Source organism: Polyodon spathula, chromosome 8 (genome assembly GCF_017654505.1).
Source record: "Polyodon spathula isolate WHYD16114869_AA chromosome 8, ASM1765450v1, whole genome shotgun sequence".
In the NCBI taxonomy this organism is placed as follows: Eukaryota; Metazoa; Chordata; class Actinopteri; order Acipenseriformes; family Polyodontidae; genus Polyodon; species Polyodon spathula.
The window spans coordinates 48,504,818-48,519,047 of NC_054541.1; the positions used below are offsets into that span (position 1 = coordinate 48,504,818).

General features: G+C 41.7%; 1 protein-coding gene across 1 annotated transcript in view; it reads left to right on the plus strand.

The window, feature by feature from the left end:
* Nucleotides 1-14,230, plus strand: part of hmga2 (high mobility group AT-hook 2) — a 71,123-nt gene that overhangs the window by 5,718 nt on the left and 51,175 nt on the right. Inside the window, exon 3 of the mRNA XM_041258295.1 lies at nt 7,996-8,046. Within this exon, the coding sequence (XP_041114229.1) occupies nt 7,996-8,046 (51 nt within the window). The remainder of the gene's footprint in view (nt 1-7,995; nt 8,047-14,230) is intronic.

The window sequence follows — 14,230 nt, forward strand, 5'->3', positions numbered from 1 at the left end:
ATTAGTTTATAACTGTGTGTGGGAAGCGTCTTTGGCATTCCTGATGTTGTTGGTTTGAACTATTATACTGGATGTGCCTTTAGGCCCTGGGCAGGTTTGGATGTGATAATTTGTTTCAGCTTTCCTCCGCTCACAAAGATAGAATGATGATAGTACATGCTTTTCTTGTCTGAAATCACATTACCAACACCCATTTTGGGAAATGATTTCACAGTTAATTAATGACTGTGAAATAGGTTGGCATGGTAACGGTTGTAATTCATGTTTTTGTTGCACTGGAATCAGCAATACTGTATCAAAGTAAACAAAAACTTACAGTGGCACAAGTACAGGATTCCTCCATTTTAAGAGGCCCTCAAATTTAAGATGCAGCCCAAATCTACTGCTTTCAATTTGAAGAAAGCATAAATATGCATTTACAAAGATACAACCTCAATTACGCTGTTCCTTCGTACAAAACTGACACGAAACTGTGTTGTTGTAGATTAAACACAGAGCTCGTTTATTGTGCTGTGTACTGTAGTACTTAATGGCATCTCTGTCGAACACACATCCCTCACTTACTTACAGCATCCCACATCCTGGCAACAGCAAGCATGACACAACAGTCCACTACGTCAGACAACATGTAACCCAGCAACCACAACAGCACTGACCACATTGCAAACACAACAGTGAGAACGGTGTGCACAATACCAACAGAGCAGAACATACACACATGAGATTACTCACACCTGTTTTTCTCCCAGTTTGTGATCTGTGGTATTACTTGGCATGTCGAAAAACGTGGGGGTCTGATCAGCATTTCTGATCTGTCCAGGCTGGTACTGTTTGTTAGAAACGCTGAAACTGTAAAAACTTCTCCTCGAATTCCTCTGGAAGCTAATGACACTTCTTGAAAATGGCTGCCGGTATGTCATGGATGATTCGAGAATCGGGCAGTAATCGTTTTGTTCGTCTTTTCTCGGCAGTCAGTCACATTGCTGCTTGTGTATTCGGGCAGTGACGTGTTTTGTTGGTGATTTTAATACATGGTATCACTATACTGTACTCGAATTACAGCCTATTTTTGAGAAGCAAAAAATGGTTCAAAAAGTAAATTTGAAGGAATATGGTAAGTACAATGTGCCCTTCAGTCACTGTGTGTATAATTGTACCATGTTCATTTTCCTATCTATGTATCTATTTTATAATGCATACATGTTTTTTCAAAGTTTTGGCAGGGCAACTTTTCGAACTCCATAGACTTCTCACAAGCTGTTTAAAAATAAATAATTGTGATCAAAGGGGATATTATCAAAGTAAGTTTCAGTAGCCATTGTTCAGTTGTGTATTAAAACATGTAATAAAATGGTACCAAACTTGAATTCTTACAAAATAACTGTTTAAATGTATTTAAATGCTATTCCTAAGCGCTCAATGTGTTAATTAAGCTAATTAGTGTCAATCAGTCAAGGCACTTGTATCAGCAAAGACCCATACACATATAGTGTGCAGCAAGAAAGGGTGAGAGGGGAAACATTGGGTTTGAATTATATCTAACTATGAGAGCAGAAGGAACTTTATTACCAGTTCTTACTGATTTGAAACTAACAGTGTCCAGGTTTTACCAAAGCGATTTTCATCCAAGATTTATCCTACTCATCCCAAATTCGTCCTAGTTTCTGTGTAATACGGCGCTGTCTGTTTAACATACTGTACGTAGATACTGATAGAGGTTAACTTCACCAGCTTTAAATGGGTTTCATTCACAAAGAAGCTGCTTTCTGACTGTCCCCCAGCATTCACAAAGAAGCTGCTTTCTGACTGTCCCCCAGCATTCACAAAGAAGCTGCTTTCTGACTGTCCCCCAGCATTCACAAAGAAGCTGCTTTCTGACTGTCCCCCAGCATTCACAAAGAAGCTGCTTTCTGACTGTCCCCCAGCATTCACAAAGAAGCTGCTTTCTGACTGTCCCCCAGCATTCACAAAGAAGCTGCTTTCTGACTGTCCCCCAGCATTCACAAAGAAGCTGCTTTCTGACTGTCCCCCAGCATTCAGAGAAGCTGCTTTCTGACTGTCCCCCAGCATTCACAAAGAAGCTGCTTTCTGACTGTCCCCCAGCATTCACAAAGAAGCTGCTTTCTGACTGAGCCCCAGTATTTCTCCCGATATTTACCTGGGAAATGTATTCTATTCAATGATTTTCACTGGGATTCATTTTTTTTACTAAACAGCACCAGTACCCTCTGCAGCCGTTGTTATCTGTATTATCGTCTTTCATTAAGAGCCCGAGGGACATATTTTAAGATAAAATGTATTTTTCTTTAATGTACCCCTAGTTTTAAACTAAAAAAAACATGTAAATGATACAAAATGAGCGCATTAGAGAGTTTGGAGCACATTGCTTAGTTGCTTAGTTGCCAGTTTAGTAAAATGAACAGGGGTTTAACCTCTTTCACAAAATAGGAGCATTAAAGAGTGGAGCAGCAAACATGGCCCTAGCGTTTAGCCGTCAAGCGGGTAACGACTGCTGCTTTGAACACGAATGCTCACATCGAAGAGGGGGCAGGCACTAGAGTGGCAAACCCTGAGCCGTCACTTCTAAAACCAATAACTAATCTTCCACTTTTGGTCCTACACACTTTTTATTGAATTTTTTGGAAATTTCAATGCTGTTTGTGTGAAGTCTGTGGAGTTTGAGAAGTTGCCCTGCCAAAACTTTGGAAGAAAACCCCTGAAGTTATGCATTATAAAACAGATATATAGATAGAAAACTTAACACCATACCATTGTGCACACAGTGACTGAAGGAACTATAGCTGCAGCTGCAAAAGCTACCTGCAAAACAAAAGCTGTAAACCCTGTTATACTGTAGAACGACATTCCCGGGTGCACAAAGGTTGAACCTTGAAGCCTGTGTTGCACTTATTTGCCCCCTGTCTGTCCTCTTCACTGTGCACAGGTTCAAAGCAGATTCCTGTTTTCAGCTGGGTTCACAGAAACCTTCCTTTTGTAAAGTCATAAACGATCCGTAAAGGGTTTCTAGTTTTACTGGTCACACTTTATAACTACTGGGAAATAATTAACAGGACTTTATTATCGAGTAAATTAATAAGGTAATTAAGTATCATTTTATCCATTTCATGGTACCGCAACCATGAAAGTCCAAATAGAAAAACACAAGATATGGATCTTACCTGTGAAAAGTAATATCTGTGTAATATCACTGAACTGCTAGCATGTTAAATACATATTTTGCACGTATATGGATAAGGTCCATTTTATTTGTAGTTTTTGAAAACTTCTCTAAAGCTTTTCTCTCTCTCTAATTCCTATTTATTAAAAAAAAAATAAAAAAAAGTTGGGAATGTTTAAATAAATACCAAGTCTTATTTAGAAATAAATAAATAAAAACAGGCTTAAAAAAGGTTTTGTGGAAAGGAACGTCAGTAATGTCTCAGAATGCATTATTCGTAATCTTAATGGAAGTTTAAATATACTTATTCCTACAGCCCCACTATCCGCGATGCCCTTGAAATGAAGTCTTGTGTTAATACTTAATAAAACCTATATATTAAACTTCTTGTCATTATGGGGCCTTGCCTTCTTTAAAGGCAAAGCCACACAAGGTAATGTGGAGCTGTTGAGCTCAGCCATGCTGGAAGTGCTGGTATGTTCACACAGTGGTGTGTGGCCCAGTGCTTCATGAAGCCAGCTCTTTGGAATGCACTGAAGTGTTCACAACATCTAAGATGAATGGGAGCCTTTCTAGAACCAGACATGCTAAAGGTACTCATGATTCATTGATTGGGTGTTTGCTTGCAGACCGTTACACCTCCCAATAAAAAATGTATTATCTAAACTAAAGACTAAAGCCAGAAATAGCCGGACCAAGACCCGGGGCTTTGTTTTGTCACAGTGTGTAAACAGCGCTAAATCAGGGGAGACACAAGGGTGGCCTGGGGTCCGCTCTGTGGTTGCATGCTCACAATTCCTCGCTGCGTGGTGTGCAGGTTTTTTTTTTTGTAAGGGCTCTAGTAAACTGTCCTTGGGGCGTTTGAAAACAAACTGTACTTGTTAGGACATTGGGAATGTGAGACTCGACAATGCGCACAGAGCTCAGGAACGGGCAAGGAAGACATTGAGAACACTCGCGATCCAACTTCTTCTTCTCTTTGGAAGCAAATGTAAATGCAGATGCTTAGTTGAATGATTTCATTAACACCAGTAAGGAAGAGTTTCATAAATATCAGACTAGATTTTTTTCATAGAAAACACTCTGAAAGACCCTTATTTTAACAGCTAATTGGCTTTGTGAACGGGGCCCAGTGTTAAAGGTAATGGATTTAATGGTGTGCTATTGATTTGCGAAAACGGACAAGCCTTTAAAGCTAAGCCCCCTTGGACTGAGGCTAGAGAGAGAGTACCTGCAGTAAATACAGCACAACAGCAGCCCAGGTTCCCTGGGTACACTTTTTATAACGGCTAACTTTGTTCCACATGAGCCATCAATCACTTCAGCTGACCAGTACCATTAACTCATTTTATCTTGACGTCTATCTGGTTTATTTTGCTGGTCAGATAGGGTTTAGTCGATTCGGATTTGGTTACGTTTAGGATTCTGCCTGACAATAGTTTGATGCCCGAGGTACACTTTATCTCCATTCAATTATTTAAACGCATCTTGTCTTGTTAATTGCTTTCAACTGTGCAGCTTTAGTTTTGCTCGGTGTTACATAACTTGTGTCAGCCTGGCTGTCCAGGTGACCTGCCTGTCCTATTGTTAATTGTTAGCTATTAGAAAACTGGAAATTATGTCATGCACAAATCCAATAAAAAAACAAAGCACACACACACAAATAAACACACACAAGCACACAAACACACGCACACGCACACACATACGCAGGCACAAGCACACATACACACACGCGCGCACACACACACACACACACACACACAATAAATAATAACCACCACTTGTTTCCCTGGGTGGTGGTGAAATGCATTGATCGCTTGCAACAAGTTGGCTGCTAACAAGATGCTACAAGCAAGCACAAGTGGCTGCATCTTGTTAAAGTTGATGGAACCAATTAGAGGATTTAGGCCTTCTTGTTGTCAAAGCGCTCACTGTTTATATTCCCATTCATATTTAACTGCAGTTAAAGGGATACTTTACAGCCCCCTAAACACTTCAAATATTTAATTTCTTGCCTGTTCAAAAGAAAATGATGTGTGTTCTTTAACTCTATTGTTACTGTTTAGATCCTAATTTACCAGGCTTACAAACTAATTTCCTGCTCCAGCCACTAAGAGGTGAGGCATTGGTTTTAGAAATGACGGCTCAGAGTGTGCGCTGTAGTGTCTGTGAGGCATTGGTTTTAGAAGTGACGGCTCAGAGTGTGCGCTGTAGTGTCTGTGAGGCATTGGTTTTAGAAGTGACGGCTCAGAGTGTGCGCTGTAGTGTCTGTGAGGCATTGGTTTTAGAAGTGACGGCTCAGAGTGTGCGCTGTAGTGTCTGTGAGGCATTGGTTTTAGAAGTGACGGCTCACAGTGTGCGCTGTAGTGTCTGTGAGGCATTGGTTTTAGAAGTGACGGCTCACAGTGTGCGCTGTAGTGTCTGTGAGGCATTGGTTTTAGAAGTGACGGCTCAGAGTGTGCGCTGTAGTGTCTGTGAGGCATTGGTTTTAGAAGTGACGGCTCACAGTGTGCGCTGTAGTGTCTGTGAGGCATTGGTTTTAGAAGTGACGGCTCAGGGTTTGCCACTCTAGTGCCTGCCCCCTCTTCGATGTGAGCATTCGTGTTCAAAGCAGCAGTCGTTACCCGCTTGACGGCTAAACGCTAGGGCCATGTTTGCTGCTCCACTCTTTAATGCTCCTATTTTGTGAAACAGGTTAAACCCCTGTTCATTTTACTAAACTGGCAACTAAGCAACTAAGCAATGTGCTCCAAACTCTCTAATGCGCTCATTTTGTATCATTTACATGTTTTTCTTAGTTTAAAACTAGGGGTACATTAAAGAAAAATACATTTTATCTTAAAATATGTCCCTCGGGCTCTTAATGAAAGATGGTAATACAGATAACGATGGCAGCAGAGGGTACTGGTGCTGTAAAACAAACAGGTTTTTACAGTGGCTTGCGAAAGTATTGACCCCCCTTGGCATTTTTCCTATTTTGCTGCCTTACAACCTGGAATTAAAATTGATTTTTATTTGGATTTCATGTAATGGACATACACAAAATAGTCCAAATTGGTGAAGTGAAATGAAAAAAATAACTTGTTTCAAAAAATTCTAAAAAATAAATAACGGAAAAGTGGTGCGTGCATATGTATTCACCCCCTTTGCTAATAAGCCTCTAAATAAGATCTGGTGCAACCAATTACCTTCAGAAGTCACGTAATTAGTTAAATAAAGTCCACCTGTGTGCAATCTAAGTGTCACATGATCTCAGTATACATACACCTGTTCTGAAAGGCCCCAGAGTCTGCAATACCACTAAACAAGGGGCACCACCAAGCAAGCAGCACCATGAAGACCAAGGAGCTCTCCAAACAGGTCAGGGACAAAGTTGTGGAGAAATACAGATCAGGGTTGGGTTATAAAAAAATATCCGAAACTTTGAACATCCCACGGAGCACCATTAAAGCCATTATTAAAAAATGGAAAGAATATGGCACCACAACAAACCTGGCAAGAGAGGGCCGCCCACCAAAACTCACGGACCAGGCAAGGAGGGCATTAATCAGAGAGGCAACAAAGAGACCAACGATAACCCTGAAGGAGCTGGAAAGCTGCACAGCGGAGATTGGAGTATCTGTCCATAGGACCACTTTAAGCCGTACACTCCACAGAGCTGGGCTTTATGGAAGAGTGGCCAGAAAAAAGCCATTGCTTAAAGAAAAAAATAAGCAATCACGTTTGGTGTTCACCAAAAGGCACGTGGGAGACTCCCCAAACATATGGAAGAAGGTACTCTGGTCAGATGAGACTAAAATTGAGCTTTTTGGCCATCAAGGAAAACGGTATGTCTGGCGCAAACCCAACACCTCTCATCACCCCGAGAACACTATCCCCACAGTGAAGCATGATGGTGGCAGCATCATGCTTTTTCATCGGCAGGGACTGGTCAGAATTGAAGGAATGATGGATGGCGCTAAATACAGGGAAATTCTTGAGGGAAACCTGTTTCAGTCTTCCAGAGATTTGAGACTGGGATGGAGGTTCACCTTCCAGCAGGACAATGACCCTAAGCATTCTGCTAAAGCAACACTCGAGTGGTTTAAGGGGAAACATGTAAATGTCTTGGAATGGCCTAGTCAAAGCCCAGACCTCAATCCAATTGAGAATCTGTGGTATGACTTAAAGATTGCTGTACACCAGCGGAACCCATCCAACTTGAAGGAGCTGGAGCAGTTTTGCCTTGAAGAATGGGCTAAAATCCCAGTGACTAGATGTGCCAAGCTTATAGATACATACCTCAAGAGACTTGCAGCTGTAATTGCTGCAAAAGGTGGCTCTACAAAGTATTGACTTTGGGGGGGGTGAATACTTATGCACGCTCAAGTTTTCTGTTTTTTTGTCTTATTTCTTGTTTGTTTCACAATAAAAAACATTTTGCATCTTCAAAGTGGTAGACATGTTGTGTCAATCAAATGATACAAACCCCCAAAAAATCAATTTTAATTCCAGGCTGTAAGGCAACAAAATATGAAAAATGCCATGGGGGGTCAATACTTTCGCAAGCCACTGTACATGTATTAAGACATGTTCTAGACTAGATTGTTTAGGCGGCTTGAAAATGATGACACTGTTTAAAGCGGGTTTCAAGTTTCTTTTAGGTAAAGGAATGCGTTTTAAGAACACTAGATCATACATATATATATATATATATATATATATATATATATATATATATATATATATATATACACAAGCTACCTTCTTTGCAGAAGCCAAGGGCTTTTGTTGCTATTAGGGATGGTTATAATTAAAAATTGTCATTTTTTCAGAAAGCAGAGGCCACAGGAGAAAAGAGACCCAGAGGCAGACCCAGGAAATGGGTAAGTACCTAAGATTCTCCTACAGCCTGACAGGGAGCAGGACACAAATCTAACATCAAGATTTGTTTTCCTTCCCTTGTGGAATTTCGTTGTGCTTTTTCTTTAGAAATGTCTTTGTTTTTCCCCATTCACAAAACTTTTGTTTTAGGGACTGTTTATTTTATTTTTTTTAAGGACTGTCTTTAAAAAACAATCTTTTAGATTAAACAGTACTTTGAAAATTTGATTGAACTCCTAAAGCTCTCCAAAACAGGTGAAAAAAGATTTCTTGAACTGCAAACTGGACTTTTAAAAGTGCTTTTTAAACAACCCTTAAACAGTTTTGAACAGAGCCCATGATTTGACACTGCTAGTTAGTGGTATTATATCCAGAATATGATACCCAGTTATGACAATTTCTGAATTCTCGTCTCTTTAAAGGGAATTTTACAGGCAGTCATCTTGACTGGGTTTCAAGAGGTTCTTGTATCACAGCAGAGGGATTGCAAGCAGTTTTAGCAGAGTGAGATTTAAATACGGAGGAAGGTAGCTCACTTTGTTGACAGTTTAAAGCTCAATTGGTAAGATACGTCTTTATGATTTATTGCAAATACTCATTTATAAATCCCCAAACGAAGGTGGTGCTCAGGAACTGGTTTCAAACACAATAAAAGTGTGCCGTTGCTCATGAGGTGACGTCTGTACACAGCACTGGATTGCTGACAGATGTCTGTTGACAGTGATTGGTTGATTTCTCATACGTTCTTTGTTTTTACTTACCTGTGATATTCCAGTTTGAAAAGCCCAAGTCAGTCAGAGCAAATGTCTACACCTCCTGTCCCAAACCGAGCCCGGAGTTAGTTAGGCTTTGTCCTTTATGCTCTGTTCGTTTACTCAGGGCACACTCCTTTTAAATGTTTGCCAGAAGACAATACTAATGCATGTGTTAACAACATGAAAATAACCCTGCACTCTTCCTACAGAGCGCAGGAACATAGATCTAAATGACATGATTGATAGCCTGAGTGGTAAATGTTTAGAAGCTCATATCAGACATGCTTGACTGATACACCCAGGTGAAAATGCAAACAGAGCCACAGTTCAAGTGGTGTCAGGAAAGCTGAGTGATTTATGTTTGTTTGTAGCTGTATGTTTGTTTTTAGGCTGAAAGCAAACTTCTGCTGTTTCTAACTTTTCAAACAACGTCATGTATGCTGAGTTAGCGTGCGTGTGTTATAAACGCATTAGCCAAGGAGGACAAACGTTTTGCTGTGCCCTAAAAACTGGTAGTCACAAAAGGAGTTCAGTTTCAGGAGTTGTTTCAGCTTGCTGGAATTTGAACCCAGGTCGAAACTTGTAACGTTTACCACAAGTTTATCGAGGTCTGGAAGGATTTGAATTAGTCACATGTCTTCATTTTCAACCTTAAGCTTCAGATAAGGACAGGCAATTTAGTATCTTCAGATGATCCCGTTCTGTTCTACAGCTCGGCTTGTGTGATTTGTAAGGGCAGCCCATAGGAAAGTTTATCACAGTAAATGTGCACAGTAATTTAACCTTGCCATGGTTTACCAGGTTTTTAGACATACCTCTCTGTGCTTTACAATGCACACCTATACTTTCCCATGCTTTCACTATACTTTGTCACACTTTGCCATGCTTGTACTGCAGTAAACTTTCATAAGGAGCGGCTTGATGTTGCCTCTTGTTTGAAACAAGACTTTTATCATTTTTGTTCAGACCAGAATGATTACCTTATCAGAGGCCAAGTCTTGCAGGCACCTGACTATCCAAACAGCTTCATTATGAGATGGCAGGAAGCACCCAATAGCAGAGAGTGAGAATACTGCAGAAACCCTCTATCGCAACATTTTGCTTGATAAAAGCGCTGTTCATAAATGTGCCATTTGTTCAGGAATCTTTTTTTTCTGCGTTCAAAGTGATGCTGACTATAGATCCTCTTATCAGTCCGTCCTGTGTCAGAGACTGTTGACAGAGTGTCATTTCCTTGTTTACAATAGGCTGAAACTGTCAGTCACTGTGTTTGCCTCCTTTCTCCCCGTGTGCTCGGTTTGTCCAGCTTTAATGTTGTCCTGATTCCTCTGTGCTGAAGTGACCTTTGCATTGTCTGGGATCAGTTCAGAAGCCGGCTTCAGTCTACAGATGGGAGGAGGCAGCCCTGCAGCTCAAGCTGGCTGTCTTCATTGTTCAGCCCCAATCTGTGAACTGCTGACACATTCATTGGAAGGGCATACAATCTGAGAAGGCAGGGAAGGGGGGAGGGGCATTCGCAATACCTCAAGGACTTTTTTTAAGGATCGTTTTTATTCAGGACTGTTTGGATTAAGCCCGTTTTGATTAATTAAATGGAAGTTTGCAGTTCATGAATCCCTTAGGCTTGGAAGTTTATGCTCATTTTTCATAGCACTATTTAACCTTATAGAAGGTGTATTATCACTTGCCAAAAACCAGTCCTCAAAAACATTCCTTAAAGCTCTTTAAAGTGTTGTGAAAAGGGCTTTGTGGTAGGGCTCACCAACACCCCTCTGTAACAGCTCACACAGACAAAGGGTTTCCCCTTCCTAATATGCATGTGGCCACTGCCCAATTAGCACTCAATAACCTAACTGGTGAAATGGCCACACCTGTGATTGTTGGCAGGGACAGATGTAACCCCATCCCTGCCAACCTTACATTCCCCCACACACACTACAGCAGCAGGGCTTCTACCCAGGCCTATTGAGAATAATTGAACAGAATGATCCAGACCTTCTAACTGTTGCATAGGGATTATTTGTGGTTGGTGCTAATGCAGTGTTTCCCCAATATTAGGTGTAAACAGTGGAATTGCTTATCTTGAGGAATAGGGCAACAGATTGTCTGGCAGAAAAATGTGTTTTTGTGAAAGTTATCTCATACATTTTGTTGGCACGTTACAAAATGAATTCATGAAGTGATTTTACTAACACTTTACCTTGGAGGATGTTGTTATACACAAGACTGCTTCTGCAGCTTAAACTGATAGAACACGGCATCAACACTTGGGACAAATGTCAGTGCCTGATATGCCAGAAACAGTAAGAATGTGGACTGAGACAGAGCACAACATTGTTTTGGTGACAATAAGGACAATGCAGTTCAAAAATCATGCTTGGTAGTTCTGAATTATCGGAACCACATTGTGTTCTGAAGAGTAACTAACTTACTCCACGGTAAAATGTACACACAGTTCTGAGTTCTGCAGCTTGTTTGGAAACCTGTGTTTTCTGAGCAAACTGCAGCAGTGCAGCAGGTAGCAGGTGAACTTTTGGACTCTGAATGAACTGATAAAGCAGTTAAAATTTATTGCAAGAATTTCTTTGTACTTTTGCCGCACCAGTTCAACTCCTCCTAAAGCCAGGTATCACCACGTGGTACATAGGTCAGGGCTCTAGGGTTCTTTAAAACAAGCTAGTCACTGAGTGAAACCGCTCACACACACACACACGCACACGCACACACACATGCACATGCACATGCACACGCGCACACACACGCACACGCACGCACACACGCACATGCACGCTGAGACACATGCACACGAGACACACACACGCACACGACACACACACACCAGACACACACACACACACACACACACACACTGCACTCACACACACACACACACACACACACTGCACTCACACACACATACACACACACTGCACTCACACACTCACACACTCACACACACACACTGCACTCACACACTCACACACACACACACTCACACACACACACACACATGACACAGACACACACACACACACACCACACACACACACACACACACACACACACACACACACACACACACACACACACACACACACACACACACACACACACACACACACACACACACACACACACACACACACACACACACACACACACCACACACACACACACACACACACACACACACACACACACACACACACACACACACACACACACACACACACACACACACACACACACACACACACACACACACACACACACACACACACACACACACACACACACACACACACACACACACACACACACACACACACACACACACACACACACACACACACACACACACACACACACACACACACACACACACACACACACACACACACACACACACTGCACTCACACACACACACACACACACACACGCACACACACACACACACACACACACACACACACACACACACACACACACACACACACACACACACACACACACACACACACACACACACACTCACACACTACACACACACACACACACACACACACACACACACACTGCACTCACACACACACACACACACACTCACACACATACACACACACACACACACACACTGCACTCACACACACACACACACACTGCACTCACACACACACACACACACACTGCACTCACACACACACACACACACACTGCACTCACACACACACACACACACACACAATTACACTCACACACATACACAGTAACACACACAAACACACATAAACGAACATACACATACACACACAGATGAATACACACACACACACATACACACCCCTTGTGTCAGCAGCCTCTGTGTACATGTGTGCTGCAGTGGTTCATTCCCTTGGTATGGAGTGGGTGGATGTAAATATGGGAACTACCTGGGAAACAGCCACTGTTCCAAGCCGAACCTTAAGCTGTGCACATCTCCAGCAATTCCTTCCAGCTAAATGGAAACTTTCATTTTAAAAGCCATTTTTCTGCTCTTGAAGTATAAATGTAGCCCATGGAGAGTAGGCGTTACATTGTCATGTGTCATACACTATCCCATGCAGTATTGTTTATAATTTCTGTTGAGCAATGTTTTCCTGAGTTCCTTTCATATTGAAAGCTCGCACTGTGGTCGCGCTCTGTTGCTGGTGTTAAAAAGCGTGTGTTTCCCGTAATAAACGGCCGGTGACCCCATTGAAACAGTTGCGCACCAGATATTATAGGTGGTTTTATACAAATTATGAAATTATATGTATTATAACATTCTTATATCATGTTATAGCATGGTAGCATGCCGTTCAGTGCAATAACCATGTTATAGCATGGTAGCATGCCGTTCATTGCAATAACCATGTTATAGCATGGTAGCATGCTGTTCAGTGCAATAACCATGTTATAGCATGGTAGCATGCCGTTCATTGCAATAACCATGTTATAGCATGGTAGCATGCCGTTCATTGCAATAACCATGTTATAGCATGGTAGCATGCCGTTCAGTGCAATAACCATGTTATAGCATGGTAGCATGCCGTTCAGTGCAATAACTGTGTTTAACAGACCCCTAAATTAAAGTACTACCAAAAAGATTGGTTTTGCTGGAGAGAAAAAAAAAGCTAAAGGAGTCATTTACGTAAAGGGAGTAGTCACTGCACTTTTAGAACTACTGTAAATTCAATGACAATGAACATTTCGACCATAAGTCACGTCTTGAAGACATTTGTCACTGGATTTGCAACTTCTTTTAGTGTTTCAAAATGTAAAGATTCTGGGTTGTGTGTTCTGTGGTTTACAGGAACAGGAGTGGTTGATATCCTTTAAGATACCCCTCCAGTCATCAGTAAAATGAACAGACATTGCTTAGCATTCTTTCAGTTTTGCATACAGCAGACTCCAAGCGTGCAGACACTTGTAGAAATGATGTCATGCTCCAAAGCTGGAGCTGGGACAGAGAAAGCAAGTTGGTTTCCGCATGTGGTTTTTGTACTTGACTGAGTGAGGTCGTCTGCAGCATTCTTCTATCTACACAATTGCCACAGTGGTGACATTGTGCACAGAGTTCAGCCAAACTTTGAGAGTGTTGCACTGTAAGCTTGTACTGCAGTTCTGTATGTAATATAGAGCGTTCACTGTAAGCTTGGCAGAACATACACAGCGGCACTCCACACTGGAATGCTCAGTGCAGAATTCAGCCAGCAACTGCTGCCTCCTGAAACACGGGCCTGTAAGAAGGGACTGCCCAGTGAGAAAGTGGGATGAGACAGTGTGTTCTTAGAAGCTGATTCCCTTGTATGATGGGGCATTCTGCAACAACTTCAGGAACACAATGTTCACTGGTTGGGGGATTTTTTTTCTGTTTCTGCTATAATTATCTCGTGTGTACAGGGGCTTGTA